The following is a 16240-nucleotide window of genomic DNA, read 5'->3' on the forward strand; positions in this document are numbered from 1 at the left end:
GCTGGAACAAAAACATACCTTCTGCGATTTCAGATTACTTTACAAGATCAAGAATTAAACATGATGCCGCTCCTGCCTGATAACCAGAACTGAACAACCATCAAGCAGAGACCATACAATTTGAGACGATAGCATTTAAGTTCTTTACGAGTAATAACTCAGAAGCAGAAAACATACGCTAGCTGGTAGAGATGGTTGCTATGAGTCTCACATTTCTTCTCATCAACATGTAACTGAGACCTAAAAGAAAGTGACCATCACATGCCTTGCCATGATGCTGAACGGATTATGTACAAAGGCGCAATGAGTTCTAATTGCCGAAGGCAGTGATGTAGGAGACGACGACGGTGATGTCATCGAGCTTGCCTCCATAGTAGCGGTAGCCGGCTTCTTGGGCAGAAGTCGAGAAGGGTGTTTGCCTGTTCTTATCCTGGGCTCGTTGGCGAGCTAATGCAGCTATCTTCTGGGCCATCACTTGAGGTCCTAAACCAGCTCTAATGCCGTGAACGACAACAGCGGTGATATCGCTGTTGTACAAGTTATCAAAGAGTCCATCTGTCCCTGCAACGATCACATCGCCTGATTCGACTGGGAAAGTGAACACCTGCACACAAAATGTAAGCGGCATATATGAGCCTAAACAATAATCCAAGATGTCTATCGACAAAGATGTACCATGTCAAAAGACGAAAGAACAGCTAGGATCAAGGAGCTGCACTTGTAAGCACTTGAGCCTGAATGTTCTTTCAGAGACAGACTAGGGTTTGGAATCGAAACTTGTTTACGAATTATGTCAAACAATTCTAGGCCAAGAGTGGCACAAAATTTGCAAAACAACAATCTCAGCTAGGCTTAAAATTGACAGGTGCTTCATACTGGTCCAGCCGCACGACTAATCCGTAAGATCTCAGCTTGTTTCTTGTAGGGCTAGGCCTAAAATAAGTACTGATAAGTTGCTAGCAGAATTAATTTTACACAGAGTAAGATGAAGAAGACAGGTTTGGACTTTATCATCCTCCCAAACACCTACAGCCAAAAGGGGACTAAAAGCCAACCAATTCCTGTATTCAAAGCCCGTCTATTCCTGCTCCTTGACACCCAACAAAATAATCTTGAACTCCATCAGTTAGTTGAATGAAATCAAACGGATAACATTGAATTTACCACTATCAAATGGATCAATACTAAATACATGCACTCCAATGTGAATTTCACAAGAGAGTAGCACAACTAGTGGTTGAAGTATATGAGCACAAACCCATTTTTCCTCCTTTAATAAATAAAAGTATCAGCTAAAACCATTTCAAAAATAGAAATCGTATGAAGGGTACCTACAAAATTTGAACCCCATATCTGAAGCGCCCAATACAATCCCTAACCCACATAAAGCTCTAGTCGCAGCTTAATGAAAAAGTACCATAAATGGAGGTGTCAAAGTAAAACAGAACTAACCTGGGCAGCACTAGGTAGATCGCTTGCATTGCCACTCTCAAGTTGATAAGTGAAGTTGAAATCATGTTGCTGCACTGGTGACCTAAATATAGTGCACCCATCTCTAACAACAATGAAACCACTGTCACCAAGATTGACAGCACGAATGCCCTACAAGGCCAATTGCAACCAAAAACACCACTTAGTTACATACTAAGAATCAAAAAGCTTGTGTCAAGTTGCTACATGCAGGAGAAAAAAAAAAGGCATTACCATGAATCAAGCACAAAAGATTGTCTTAGATTGCTTTGGCCAAGTTCAACGTCAAGGACCTAAAGTCATTTGACCTTTGCACCAGATTCAGTGTAGCAATTCCACCACCTTTTTGGGCATATATTAAACCATCGTATACTGGTGCATATCATATGCATCATTTGTGCTTGATTTACCAGCTTTATATCAAAATTCGAGTACAGATAAGAACTGGCACATTACTTAAGAGTGTACAAACTTCTATTTCGGGAACCATGGAAAACCAAGACAAGTAACAAACCCCCAAGGGAGCATGGGGGGAAATGTTCTATTGAAATCGGTAACCCTTTCCATGTGTTTGAGGGACAGGAGACAATATCAAAGCTCCTTGACCAAGTAAACTACGTATCAAGAGTCAGATCAACGACACTAAATAAGAAAAGGTGAAAGGAGTTTGACAAAACAAAAAGAGTGTCAACAGAACTCTTTCAACAATTTCTGGATCACTTAGCTCTAATAGCATGAAAATGGGTGATTAGGTACATAATCACATCAGCATAAAGGAGAAAGAAGAGTAAACTAGGATAACCAGTCCCATTGTCCTCTTTACACACATTTCTTTCCTTTTCTCCTTCAATCCTAGTGTCCTATTCAGTTTGTACTTCTGTGTCCCTATTTTCCATCCTCCTAAAAAGATACCAAAAAGCCTCTTTGTCCAGGACAAAGTGAATCATAGTCCTTTCATCTCTTGATAAGCCACTTTTGTGTAAAAAAGTTAATGCTTGAATCAAATACAGCTCAGCATACTTAAAAGGCCAAAATGAGAATCTATGCTAAATTGGTCCACTAGACAAATATAGTAGGAAAGTCAATTATAATAATAATAATAATAACAACAATAAAGCAAGTTCCAACTATTTGAGGTCGACCATATAGATCTTTTGTCGATCTATAAAGAAATGTATCTTTAGTTAAATTACGGATATTTAAATCTTTATTTATACCTCTCTCTATTTTTCCTTATACCACTGATAATAATCATTTTGTCTCTTCTCTTCTAATTCCTGAAATCTATAGATCTCCTGATCACATGAATATACCAATTTAAATTTCTTTCTCATTCTATTCTTTATTGAACCAATATCTATTTATTCATCAATAATAATATTTATTTGTATATCTTTCTTGTTAACTTCATATATTCATCAAACTATTTTCATCTCAGCAATACAAATTATTTGTATATGTTGTTTCTTATAAATTTTTGTATGGATGCTCTAACAACTACCTTATAAATTTTTGTACGCAATGGGCACACAAGGCTCCTGATGTTCCTTGTCATTTTAATCGTCCTATTTATACTCTGTGAATAATATCTTTATCAATCTCTCCATCTTATTGAATACTTGATCCAAGATACATAAAACTTGTACTTAATAAAACTTCTTGTCATCCAATTGCACTATATCTTCTTGCCTATTCTTATTATTACTAAAATTATATCTCATATATTTAGTTTTAATTCTACTTAATCTGAAACCTATAATTTCTAAGGATTACATCTGTAACTCAAGTTTAGAGCTAATTTTATTTAAAATCTCATAAAAAAAGCAACCTACGAGGTCTATCTTATAAATGATTAATAAGTTTATTCATTATCAATATAAAAGTAAAGATTTAATGTGGACCCTTGATGTAGCCAACTCACTAAACAAACTCCTCATAATTCTAATACTAATGACTACATTATCATATATATCCTTTATAACATCAATATAATTAGTTAATATGCAATTCTTTTCTAAAATCCATTATGATAAATCTTTAGGAACTATATCATAGGCATTTTCTTAATCAATAAAAACCATATTCATATCTTTCTTTTTTCTCAATATACTTTTCTATTAATTATCTTAATAAATAAATAATTTATATTGTTAGTATCCTAAGCATGAAATTAAATTGATTTTAGAAGATATTTATTTTAAATTTATCCTGCTTTTGATTATTTTTTCCTAAAATTTTATAATATGATTGATGATTGTAATTGTCTAGAGTAATTTTGTATGTCATTCTTATTCTTGTAAATTGACACTAAAAAACTTTTTCTCCATTCACTAGACATCAATCTAAATCTTAAAATTTTGTTAAATAAACTAGTTAACCAAGCTATTCCTTGATCTCCTAAACTTTTTCAAACCTTAATATGGATGTGATCAAGTCTCACACTCGTACCTATTAGACTTCTTCTTTTACCTCACTGGTTTTGATTTTACAAACAAATCTCTGACTACTAAATCTATCACTAAAATCAATCGTTAAAGCTAGGTCATTTGTAGAATATTCATCAAATAATTTATAAAAATAATTCTATATATATTCTTTAATATCATTATAATTAATAAATATTCTTTAACCTTCATCTTTACTATATTAAATATTACATAAATCCTTACACTTTCTTTCTCGAGCTTTAGTAATTCAGTATATATTTTTACCATCATTATTAGTCATCATAGATCAAATAATACTAATATTATTCTCATCTAAGTTTTAAGCCATCTCATTTATCATTCTATTCTTAAAAATCCTTACATTATTATCTTTAAAATTCCATCGCCTAGTCCTAGTATCGTATTCTACTATATTTTTCTTCTACCATTTTCTACAACAAATATCATACATATATCAGCCACCTATGTTGATTCTTTAAGCTTTCACCAAGTATAGCTATACAACTCTTGCATATAACTTTATCTAACTCTCTAGTGAGAAAAAAAAATCTAACTATAGTTGTGACTACAGTAATCAAATGTTCATCTCTCTTCTTGAATTGAGCATTAATAATTCTGAAATCATACGAAGTGACAAAAACTAAAGTCATACGACACTCTTCATTCATCTCCATATAACCAAAGCCCTCATGCATCTCTTTAAATTTAACATATGTTTTCCCTACATGGGTTTAAATTTCCTCCGGTATTAAGTATTCCTTAAATGATATCTTCTAAGATTTTTTTTCAAAATTCTTTTTTTTTTTTAGTCATCTAGTCCAACTTGAGGGCATGAGCACTTCTAACATGCAAAACCTCTTCTCGTAAGAATAATTTTAAAACTATAATTCTATCTCCTTATATACAAGCATTCCTGTGCCATTTATGTCATTTCTATGTTGAACTTTTCCAATATACTAAATTTTAAACCCATTACTATCGATATATCTATATTTTTCTCTTAACTACTTAATCTTATAAGCAAATAATGCTTATTATTCTTATAGTCATAGTGTCAAACAATTCTAGCCTCTTTTGTGAAAATGCTCCTATATTCCAAGTTGCTAACCTAATCTTCTATTCTTGAATTAACTTCTTTTACTCGCATGGGTCCCAAACAATGAGAGATCTCTTACCTTCATTGCATCACATCCAAACATCAATGTGATGGGCCTCTTTTGAACTACCTCTTAGTCCACCCTTCACAATTCAGGACACCTAGATGACAAAGGTACCTCACTGTCATGACCTTAGCTGGAATTGCCTAAGGCGTGCGGCACCCTTGCGGCCAAAGATGCGAACTTAGCTTGCGTTGCCTAAGTCGCGAGTCACTCTTGCGGCAAAGACGCGAACTTAGCTTGCGTTGCCTAAGTCGCGCTTCGCCCTTGCGATCTTGCTCCGCAAGGATCAGCCCACTTTGTAACCTCTCGCAGGTCCCGAAGGACCTGTAAAAGAGAAAGAGAGTTAGATCGAAAGAACGAGCAACGGACAAGTCCCGAAGTCTCGCGAAACGGAAAGCTTTACAAGCAATTCGTCGAACACCTTGTGTGCACAAGAGAAAAGAGGGAGAGGGAGAAAAACAAGGCTTTCAAGGATGAACGAACAGCTGCAAGCCCACAAACAGCCGCTCACCTGGTCCCGGACGCAACACCAAGTTCCCGTAAAGGTCACGTGCGAACTTGCGAAAGAGTGTTCAACGCCCGGTATATAACCGAAGCCCCATCCAGCCATGTGCCACCCGGGGGGTTCCTGGGGTCTGAGCTGGCTGACATTTTGGTGAGCGGAGGCAGCTCTCCGCTCACCTCCCGCGGCACGCGAAAATGGCTCCGTTTAGGGCTGTTTTGGGGCTGTTTTGCTCGGTTCGGTGAACGGTCGCTTTGCAACGCTGCAGCTTGTTCGAACTTACATATTTACAAGCAAAATGACCCAAAACCATAAGAAAACATGCTGTCAAGCAGCTGTACATGCGGGTGTGAGCGACGAACGGTTCGTTGAACGGAGTTGTTGCGGGTGCGCGACGACCGTTCGTGACATTCTCCTCCACTTAAACTGTCGATGCCCTCGTCGACGCTTGTTGATAGTTGTTGATGACTTCTTCTTCATGTCGCAGGGCGTCTTCAGGCTCCCAACTGGCTTCAGTTCGGGGAAGCTTTCGCCACTTCACCAAGTACTCTGTCTGCTCCGCTCCGTTGGGTAGCTTTATCTTGCGATCCGCCAGAATGGTTTCCACTCGCTTCTCGTAGGAGGCTGTGATGGGAGGTAGCCGAGTTGGAACACTTCGAGAAGCATCTTGCGGATCTGAATGGTAGGCCTTCAGGTTGCTGGCGTGAAGAACGTTATGAATTTTGAACCACGCCGGCAGCTGCAACTTGTAAGAAACATTGCCTACCCTGCTGATAATTGGGAAGGGCCCTTCATACTTGCGCACCAATCCTTTGTGGACTCTTTTCCTGAAGAATTGGAGTGATGCTGGTTGGAGCTTTACCAACACCAAATCGCCAACTTTGAACTCTTGTGGTCGCCTTCCCAAATCTGCCCACTTCTTCATCCGTTTTGCCGCCTTCTCCAAGTAAGCCCGCGCAATATCGGCATTCCGATGCCACTCCTTTGCGAAATGGTAGGCTGATGGACTACTCCCAGTATACCCAATTGCCATAGTGTGCGGAGTCGACGGTTGTTGTCCTGTGATAATTTCGAAGGGGCTCTTGTTGGATGCAGAGCTCCGCTGCAAGTTGTAGGAGAATTGGGCGATGTCCAACAGTTTCACCCAATCTCGTTGATTGGCACTCACATAGTGCCGGAGATACTGCTCTAAGAGCGAATTTATTCTTTCAGTCTGACCATCCGTCTGGGGGTGGAGGCTTGTAGAGAAGTATAACTTTGATCCCAACAATTTGAATAGCTCGGTCCAGAAACGTCCCAGGAACCGAGCGTCTCGATCACTCACGATATTGTGTGGGACTCCCCAATACTTCACTACACCCTTCATCATCAGTCTGGCCGCCTCTTCAACTGAACAGTGTAGGGGAGCAGCAATGAAAGTTGCATACTTTGAAAACTGATCGACCACCACAAGTATCGATCCAAGTCCCCCTACAGGTGGCAAGCTTGATATGAAGTCTAAGGAAATGCTCTCCCATGGCCTTTCTGGTACGGGCAACGGCTCCAAAAGTCCCACCGGCTTCCGCTGCTCCACCTTGTCTTGTTGGCAAGTAAGGCATGTTCGAACATACTCCTCCACATCAATCCCCATCTTCGGCCAGTAGAAGGCCCTCTCCACGAGAGCCAAAGTTCTGTGAATGCCGGGATGTCCAGCCCAAAGGGAATCGTGACACTCTTTTAAGAGTTCACGCCTTAAATTGTCCACTCGGGGAACATAAACCCTGTTCCCTTTTGTGTAAACAAGTCCCTCCTGGACCCAAAATCGTCGTGCCTTACCTTCTTTGATGAGCTGCATTAGGATAACTGCCTGGGGATCACTATACAGTCCATCTCTGATTCGGGAAAGGAAGTTGGAGTGTAACTGACTTGTTTGGCCTCTGCCCTCCAGTTGTGCAGCATTCACGCACTCCACCTTCCGACTCAGCGCATCGGCCACGACATTTGCCTTCCCGGGCTTATATTCCGTTGCCATATCAAATTCAGCCAGGAAGTCCTGCCACCGTGCTTGCTTTGGGGAGAGCTTCTTCTGAGTTTGGAAATAACTCAGGGCGATGTTGTCTGTCCTCAACACAAATCGCGACCCAAGGAGGTAGTGTCGCCAAACTCGTAGGCAGTGGATCACCGCTGTCATCTCCTTCTCATGCACTGGATACCGCCTCTCGGTCTCGTTGAGTTTGCGGCTCTCGTAGGCCACCGGATGACCTTCTTGCATGAGTACTCCACCAATAGCAAAGTCCGAAGCATCTGTATGGACTTCAAAGGGCTCTCCATAGTTTGGCAATTTGAGCACTGGTTCTTCCAGAACAGCAGCCTTCAGATCTTGGAATGCTATCTCACATTTGTCAGACCACTTCCAAGGCTGCTCCTTCTTAAGCAACTCCGTCAGAGGGGTTGCCCGCTTCGAATATCCCGCGATGAAGCGTCGATAGTAGTTGACGAAACCAAGGAAGGATCTCAACTCTGGCACCTTCTTTGGAGTTCGCCATTCCGCAACTGCTTGCACCTTCGACTTATCCATCCGAATGGAGCCATCACCGATTCGATGCCCCAAGAATAGGATCTCGATCTGAGCAAAGTAGCATTTCTCCCTTTTTACGAACAACGTGTTCTCCCTGAGAACCTTGAAAATCGTCCGAAGGTGCTTGACGTGCTCCTCGAGCGTCTGGCTGTAGACGACGATATCGTCCAAGTAGACGACCACGAACTTATCCAAATACTCCTTGAATAGCTGGTTCATGAGAGTACAGAATGTGGCCGGAGCGTTGGTTAAGCCGAAAGGCATCACCAAGAACTCAAACGCTCCATATCTGGTCATACAAGTAGTCTTTGCTTCGTCGCCTTCAGCAATGCGCACCTGCCAATATCCCGACCGAAGGTCGAGTTTTGAGAAATATTTCGCCTTGCCCAATTGATCGAACAAGTCCGCAATGAGCGGGATGGGATACTTGTTCTTCACTGTTACTTTGTTGAGGGCTCGGTAGTCGACGCATAATCGGAGGCTCCCATCTTGTTTCTTCTGAAAGAGAACTGGAGCTCCGAAAGGTGCTTTTGAGCTGCGGATGAGACCACCGCTTAGCAGTTCACCTAACTGCTTTCTGAGTTCTGCCAACTCTGGCGGTGGCATGCGATAGGGTGGTCTCGCTGGAGGCTTCACTCCTGGCTCCAGCTCAATACTGTGATCCACGCCTCTGCGTGGCGGAAGAGTCTTCGGCAACTCAGGTGGCATAACGTCTTTGAACTCCTTCAGGACGTTCGCCACCACAGCAGGTTCTTGAATGGTTTCTTCGTTGAGTGGCTCTAGCTTCATAGCAGCCACGAATGTCAGTTCGCCCTTTCGCACCCCTTTCTTCAATTGTAATGCCGAAATATGTTGGGGCTCCTTGGTTCCTCTCCGAGAGACGGGCACCACACAGGGGTCATCGCCTCCCATCATACATAGGGAATTCAAGAATGGCATCGGCACCAACTTCGCCGCGTGCATAAATTCCATTCCAAGAATCACTTGGAAGTCGTCTAGTGGCACGGCCATCATGTTGGTGTTTCCGCTCCAAGTCCCGATTCTAATGGGAACTCCCTTCGCCAATCCGGAGATTCGCCTGGCCTCCGAGTTCACTGCTTTCATTCGGCTTGGGCTCTTCTCCAATGTCAACCCAAGTCGCTGTGCTTCACGATCGGCTATGAAGTTGTGGGTAGCGCCCGTGTCCACCATTGCACGGGTCGTTTGGCCATTCAGCTTGATGTCCACATACATCAGTTCACTACTTCCTGCTTTGTGTGCCTTCGTCTTCGTGTTCTCCCCCACTTGACCCCGCATAGCGTTCAACAAACGCATTGCTCCCATTCGGGGTCCTTGCGACTCTTCATCGTCGCTGCTGGATTCAGAACTGCTTGAGCTAAGGGCAACAGCTTTGCCCTTGTCCGATCGGGGAGGGTGGATGGAAGCCGTCAAAGCATTGAGTGCCTGTTTCTGTGGGCACTCCCTTACCATGTGCGGTCCTCCGCACAAGAAACATCCTCCCGGTTTTGAGGCCTTGCCTTTCGGGTTCGGCCTTTTGTGAGAGCTCTTCTTCTTCTGTTCGCCCCCGAGCTCCTTCCCTCGAGAATGTTTTGGAGGGCGATTGCTTGAAGATTGTTTCCTTCTCGTTGGGTCTTCAGAGGAAACGAAGTCGGTGAGCCTTTCTGCAGCTGCAATTGCCCCGACCACGTCGGTAACATTCCTTCGATTCAGCTCCTGCTGAGCCCATGGTTTCAAAGCATCAAGGAAGCTGAACAACTTGTCCTTCTCGGACATGTCCTGTATGTCCAGCATCAGTGCAGAAAACTGCTTTACATAGTCTCGGATGGTGGTACTTTGGCGGAGTTGTCTCAACTTCCTTCTTGCGACGAACTCTGTGTTCTCCGGTAGGAACTGAGTTCTCAACTCCCGCTTCAAGTCTTCCCATGTGTCGACTCGACACCGACCTTGTTGGATCTCCTCCTAACGAGTTCGCCACCAAAGTTTCGCATCTCCATTCAGATACATTGTTGCTATAGAAACTTTGGTATCTTCAGAATCGGGCCTCGTAGCTCGGAAGTATTGCTCCATGTCGAACAGAAAGTTCTCGAGCTCCTTAGCATCTCTGGCCCCTCCGTATCCATGGGGCTCAGGTGCCCTCAAGTTTTGTGGCGGTGCAACGCGGGTGTTGCCTCCTCCCGCATTTAGCGTTCTTGTGAGCATAGCCACCTTTGCCGTGAGTTCCGCCACAACGTCTTGTAAGTGCAACACGGAGTCCTTGGTGTCATCGGACAGTCGGCCGACTAGGGCCTCGACCTTGTCGATCCTGGACTCCGCTTCCTCTTGCGAGCTCTCTACCCCAACAAGTCTTTGTTGGCCATGGTAGAGTTCCTCCATGCTCTCTTCCAGAACATCCAGGCGGGTTTCCGCCGTCGTGAGTCTCTCCTTATGACTCTTTTTCCCAGTTAGCGCACCAGATTGCGCTTCCTCCGCTCGCGGAGAGTTGCCAACTTCTCGCTCATCCTGTTCGCTGCCGCGATCCTCATGAGCGGCTCCAACAGCATGAGAGCGAGTGTGCACATGCAGCCCACCTGCGGCTGCTTGGGGCAAGGGTCCGGCTTGCCCCGTCTTGCTTGATTCGCCACGATGCTTTGCCATGGCGAAGTTGCGAAGTTCGTTCGCTGTTCGATCGAAGAGCTTGCCGGCTCTGATACCACAATGTCACGACCTTAGTTGGAATTGCCTAAGGCGTGCGGCACCCTTGCGGCCAAAGACGCGAACTTAGCTTGCGTTGCCTAAGTCGCGAGTCACTCTTGCGGCAAAGACGCGAACTTAGCTTGCGTTGCCTAAGTCGCGCTTCGCCCTTGCGATCTTGCTCCGCAAGGATCAGCCCACTTTGTAACCTCTCGCAGGTCCCGAAGGACCTGTAAAAGAGAAAGAGAGTTAGATCGAAAGAACGAGCAACGGACAAGTCCCGAAGTCTCGCGAAACGAAAAGCTTTACAAGCAATTCGTCGAACACCTTGTGTGCACAAGAGAAAAGAGGGAGAGGGAGAAAAACAAGGCTTTCAAGGATGAACGAACAGCTGCAAGCCCACAAACAGCCGCTCACCTGGTCCCGGACGCAACACCAAGTTCCCATAAAGGTCACGTGCGAACTTGCGAAAGAGTGTTCAACGCCCGGTATATAACCGAAGCCCCATCCAGCCATGTGCCACCCGGGGGGTTCCTGGGGTCTGAGCTGGCTGACATTTTGGTGAGCGGAGGCAGCTCTCCGCTCACCTCCCGCGGCACGCGAAAATGGCTCCGTTTTGGGCTGTTTTGGGGCTGTTTTGCTCGGTTCGGTGAACGGTCGCTTTGCAACGCTGCAGCTTGTTCGAACTTACATATTTACAAGCAAAATGACCCAAAACCATAAGAAAACATGCTGTCAAGCAGCTGTACATGCGGGTGTGAGCGACGAACGGTTCGTTGAACGGAGTTGTTGCGGGTGCGCGACGACCGTTCGTGACATCACGTCACTTATTGGTCACGATCTAGCCCTATACTAAAATCAGTTAAGATCCATGTTCATGATATTTAAAGCAGTTTTACGCTGGTTGTCAATGACCTATGACCTATCACAACCATCAAAGCTTAGGATTAGTATTAACGGTGTTATGGTAGGCAAGTTAATTATTATTAAAATGAAAATGTATTGCTGCATCTTTTCAATAGAATAGATACCAATAAGAGGAAATGATTTGTTCACTAAATTAATCTTATGAATGCTTCTCAAGTACAGTATTATGAAGCTGATGTGACCATATGTACAAAGAACTTCATATGTTCAAGCTCATAACTCTGCCATTTTATACAAGTGCCTCTGAAGTATGCCACTATTAACTAAAGAGTTCAAAAAAAAAATCAAAAACAAAAAAGACTTTTTCTTAATCAGTGCGGCAGTGCAATTCTATTTAAAAATAAAAGGGGCACCAAACAGGCATTGCAACTCTAGTCAAGTCTAAAACTCACAAACCAACTTTAGAAAAATGCTTAAAAGAAAGATGGATACAGAGTAGATATTTCCTATTTACTCAAGCCTATATGAAGGTTGACTTTGTATCAAGTCTCAGGCTTCATTGGCTAGACTGACTTTTCATACCACTTTGAAACCCAAGGTGACGTGCAATGACATACCAAATATCCCCAAGCAACATGCCTATATCTGACTCATCAGGTGTTATTGCTTCCCACTTTGGGACCATCAAAGAATACAAATCAAACACATTAGGTGAGATCTAGTTTTTATCAACACTGTCAGAAATGGTAAGCTTTTGGAAAACTGAAACCACAGATGGAGAAAATTCATCCCTTTCATGGCTGACTAACCTGTAGCTAGATATTCAGAAACTTAACATGGAAAAGGCCTTGTGTTGATTATTCAAAATGATTTAAGAGGCATGTAGAAGTTGTTGAACAATATAAGCAAGGAAGATTATCACATCTTCTGCCTGCTATAATTTCACACACCAACTTATGGTGACTTAGATATCTTGAAAGTTTGTTTCTAGTAAATGTATAACCAGATTTACACTTAGAAAAGGTTGTCATGATCAAAATTTATAGCATCAAAGCTTAAGATGAAAAAAATGCACTCAGGAAGTGTGGTATGCAAGAAATATGGCTTCCTACCAATTAAGCCATTGAACATTCATTCTGAAGCAAAGAAGCACATAAGTATTGGAAAGATAACAGGTTGGAGAGAAATATCAAATTTTGGAAACAAAAAGTAATGGAAAGATATCAACAGATTGGAAAAAAAGCAACATCGAATTTCGGAAAAAAAAAAGATATATGAAAACCAGACTCCTCTTAGCAATCTGGAGATGAAGCTAGTAAAGATGCTAGACTTGAATGCAGATTGGTTTCTTTTACAACGGATTTTTATTTCCTGCAGAATATCAACTTTAAACTATATGAGATTCTCCATAAGTTTGAGGACAAACAGGAAAGAACTAAAAAGAAGTTGCAGAGAGTAATGCAAAGAGGTGAATAATGAACTCAGACCTGATCAGTTAGAGCAATGATGCAAGCTGTTGATGATCCTTGAGCTTTAGTTCTTAGATAAGCTTTCTCCAACACCCTTAACGGATCAATGGACCCTTTAGACTCTTCTTCAATTGCATCTGATGCATGTGACATAAGTGCTCTAGAATATTGTCCTGCATCAACACCATGATCAGCCCAGCCACCGACACCATCTGCTACACCAATAGCTTGCTCATCCCATATAAAATGTGCATCCTCACCACCTGTTTCCTCCTTATCTGGGTGTGGCAGATAACAAGATCCGGACAGCAGTTTCAATGCTCTGTTACTCGGCTTTTTCCTGTGCAATGCAGCTAATTTAATGCTTAAAGTAGACAAATAACCACTAATATTGACATAAATTTCTATCTTTATTATGTGAAAAGATAGATGAACACAAACTTTGCAGTAAATGTACAGAGATGGAAAACTAGCTTAGAAAAAACCTAAATTACTACAGCATCCTTTGCACTTCCAAACTCAAGGAAAGAGTTTGCATCTAACCAGGAATTTTCACAACCTTACTCCAATGGCATAGCAATTTTTCATCATCTAATTGCAACATGAATTGTGTTTTGGGTGTCCTTTATGATATTTTAAGCACATAGTTCTTAAAATTCTAGCTCCGACATAAAATTTATCCCTCTTCAGTCGCTAAATTGGCCGAAATCATGCCCATTGGCTGCCTAGTCTCTAGTATAATAGTGTTATATGATGTTCAATACATTAATATCGTAAACTGAGAAAATGACATGAAGTATCATATAAACATGTACAAATCATCAAATGCTGTCTCAAAATGACAATATGTACTATCAAAAGGTTACTTTAATTTTTTTTCTATGCAACCAAAAATTTGCACAAAAAATAGTATCATTTCAGCGTGCAACTTGAATAAATCTACTAAATCAGAGTTGTAAATGTGTATCACTAAAGCTCAAAAATTGTTTGTAAGATGACATATCACATATCAATATCGACAACTGAATACCAACAGGATAGAAAAAGATGCAGGGCAGCATACTGGTCAGAATCAGATGAGCTTGAAGAATTATCAAGTTGCTCTTCTTGTGGAGACCCACCAAGAGACATGTCAGAAGCTGCTCCAGTAGAAAATGATGTGAAGAATGATGAAGATAACACCTTAATGCCATTTGGTGAAAAAAGATTAAAGCTTTCACCGATTGCACTGGACCAGATATGCCTGTAAACTGCAGTAGAATTTGAAAGTTCCTGAATTCTCAGAGTCTTGCATGATCTACTGCAGTAATCAAAGTTTCCATGTGAAAAATAAGCATCAAAACTCAAGAAAGAACCAAGCATTTTCCAATTCTGATGATGTGTAACCCATTCAGCTCCACCAGGTAAAGAATTGCAAGAAAATGCCATATTCCTCTCAAATAGGACACAAGACGAACTTCGAGTGGACTCGGAAACCAGCCTACCGACGTTATGTATGCAAGAGTACCAAGACGCACCAGTCAAAGAAGGAACAGAAACCATGCGGTAGAATGTTCCAACAATAGACTCTGCTGTCGGGCGATCATTACTGGAAAAAGCTCGAATGCAGTCAACAAGACTGGAGAATGAATGTGATTGAAACAAGCCCGAGTGTCTCTGCCTGTACAGAAGCTCAACGGAGAATCGAAAAAGTTTGCTTGGAAAATGCGCTGGCATCTTAGACGCCTCAAGCAAAGTATAAACCTTGGTCCTCTAAGAACTGAACAGCGAAACCAAAGATAACCTAGAAAGGTAAATCTTGAAGCTCATTATCCATCAATTTACTGATTCTCGTAGGAACTATGATGGAAATCCTGAAAAAGAACACATTTTTGCCCAAATTAATCCCCCACAACAACAAAAATAATTCTGATATGAAACACTAGCTTCCAAAAGAAAAGGGATTTTGCTGAACTCCGATAGAACGGAGACCATGAAAACCCTAAAAATGACATGAGGCTCCAAAGAAAAGAAAAGCTGCGTCGCAACAGAATCCCTAACATAGAGCGGCGACGAAAGGGCAGCCGAACATTAAAAAAAAAACTCAAATATTATCGACGAAATCCAGGGGAATCAGCACGCGACATCATTAAGAAAGCAAATAAAACAAAGAAATTCCAGAAAATTTTTCACCAAAGAAAGAATTCAGAGACGAACCTCGATGAAAGCGGGAAGCGGAAGAGGAAAACAGAACCCGAGTGAAGGCTGAAGAGGCGTGGAGGAGGAGGAGAGGATGCGGATGGAATGGAATGACACAAAAGGGGGCGTTTGCTTTGGGTTTAAGCGTTGAAAGCGGGAGCGGTGGAGAGACTACAATTAATGTTTCGGAGAGCCGAAACTTTTATGACTCGGACCGGACCGGTTCGAAACCGATTGCTTGGGCCGCTAAAGTAGCCACATGGGGGTCTTTTGAAGAATTCTTCAGTGAATTAGGCCTCGTTTTAATTAAAAAGAATACTATAAAGTTCCTTTGTGCATGAAAGTAAACACTATATGAGATCCACGGGTTGGATTAGTGAAGGGCGAACCGGAGTCAGTATGGAAAAATAAGAGTTTGGATTTGGACTCCTCGATATTTAATTAAGTTTACATTTGAATATATAGAGAGTGAAATTTACAAATCCCCTATAAGTTACCATTCCCAAGTATTTTAGCTGTTTCCTTGACCCCCACCTCTTTGAACATCTGCATAGCTATCTATCATCATCTTGTATTCAGAACTGAAACGAGTGACAAATTAGTTATGGACAGGAATGTAAATATCCTAAAATGACAATTAGCAAGTACCATGATATGAGTCGAAAGATACAAAAAAATGCTCATAATTAACAACCAATATTATACATGAGTTGAACACGGAAAGAATAGCAACTTTAAAATCTGAATCAACATAATAATAAATGGGTTCAACTATAAAACTCTTGTATGACTCCGCAATCAAGAACCAGTCTCAATATTTTGTACAAATCGTCAATGACTTGGAGTGACCTAATACAATCTCAATATACCTATCCCTACCACTTGATATCATCAAAAAATAATAAGGTAATGATTTGCAT

At 41.9% G+C, this 16240-nt stretch overlaps 2 protein-coding genes across 2 annotated transcripts; both read right to left on the reverse strand.

Moving 5' to 3' along the window:
• Positions 1–310: 310 nt before the first annotated feature.
• On the reverse strand, positions 311–5098 carry LOC135652983 (probable protein phosphatase 2C 55). Its single transcript, XM_065174387.1, has 3 exons — positions 5093–5098; positions 1453–1602; positions 311–604 (listed from the first exon to the last, which is right to left on the reverse strand). Exons 1-3 carry the CDS (start codon positions 5096–5098, stop codon positions 311–313), a joined length of 450 nt encoding a protein of 149 aa, XP_065030459.1.
• An 8056-nt stretch (positions 5099–13154) lies between these two features.
• On the reverse strand, positions 13155–15733 carry LOC135652984 (probable protein phosphatase 2C 55). The gene is made up of 3 exons (XM_065174388.1): positions 15339–15733; positions 14206–14995; positions 13155–13482 (listed from the first exon to the last, which is right to left on the reverse strand). Exons 2-3 carry the CDS (start codon positions 14856–14858, stop codon positions 13155–13157), a joined length of 981 nt encoding a protein of 326 aa, XP_065030460.1. The 5' UTR covers positions 14859–14995; positions 15339–15733.
• Between the last annotated feature and the right edge of the window lie 507 nt (positions 15734–16240).

Source organism: Musa acuminata, chromosome BXJ3-11, assembly GCF_036884655.1.
Source record: "Musa acuminata AAA Group cultivar baxijiao chromosome BXJ3-11, Cavendish_Baxijiao_AAA, whole genome shotgun sequence".
Classification (NCBI taxonomy): domain Eukaryota; kingdom Viridiplantae; phylum Streptophyta; class Magnoliopsida; order Zingiberales; family Musaceae; genus Musa; species Musa acuminata.

What these genes read in the sequence shown, in the direction of transcription:
- LOC135652983 (XM_065174387.1), bottom strand. An exon ending in ATCTACCTAGTGCTGCCCAG is followed by an intron (nt 605 to 1,452) that starts GTTAGTTCTGTT and finishes TTTTGTGTGCAG; the next exon opens with GTGTTCACTTTCCCAGTCGA.
- LOC135652984 (XM_065174388.1), bottom strand. Translation starts at nt 14,858, where the DNA reads ATGCCAGCGCATTTTCCAAGCAAACTTTTTCGATTCTCCGTTGAGCTT. An exon ending in AGCTCATCTGATTCTGACCA is followed by an intron (nt 13,483 to 14,205) that starts GTATGCTGCCCT and finishes TGCATTGCACAG; the next exon opens with GAAAAAGCCGAGTAACAGAG.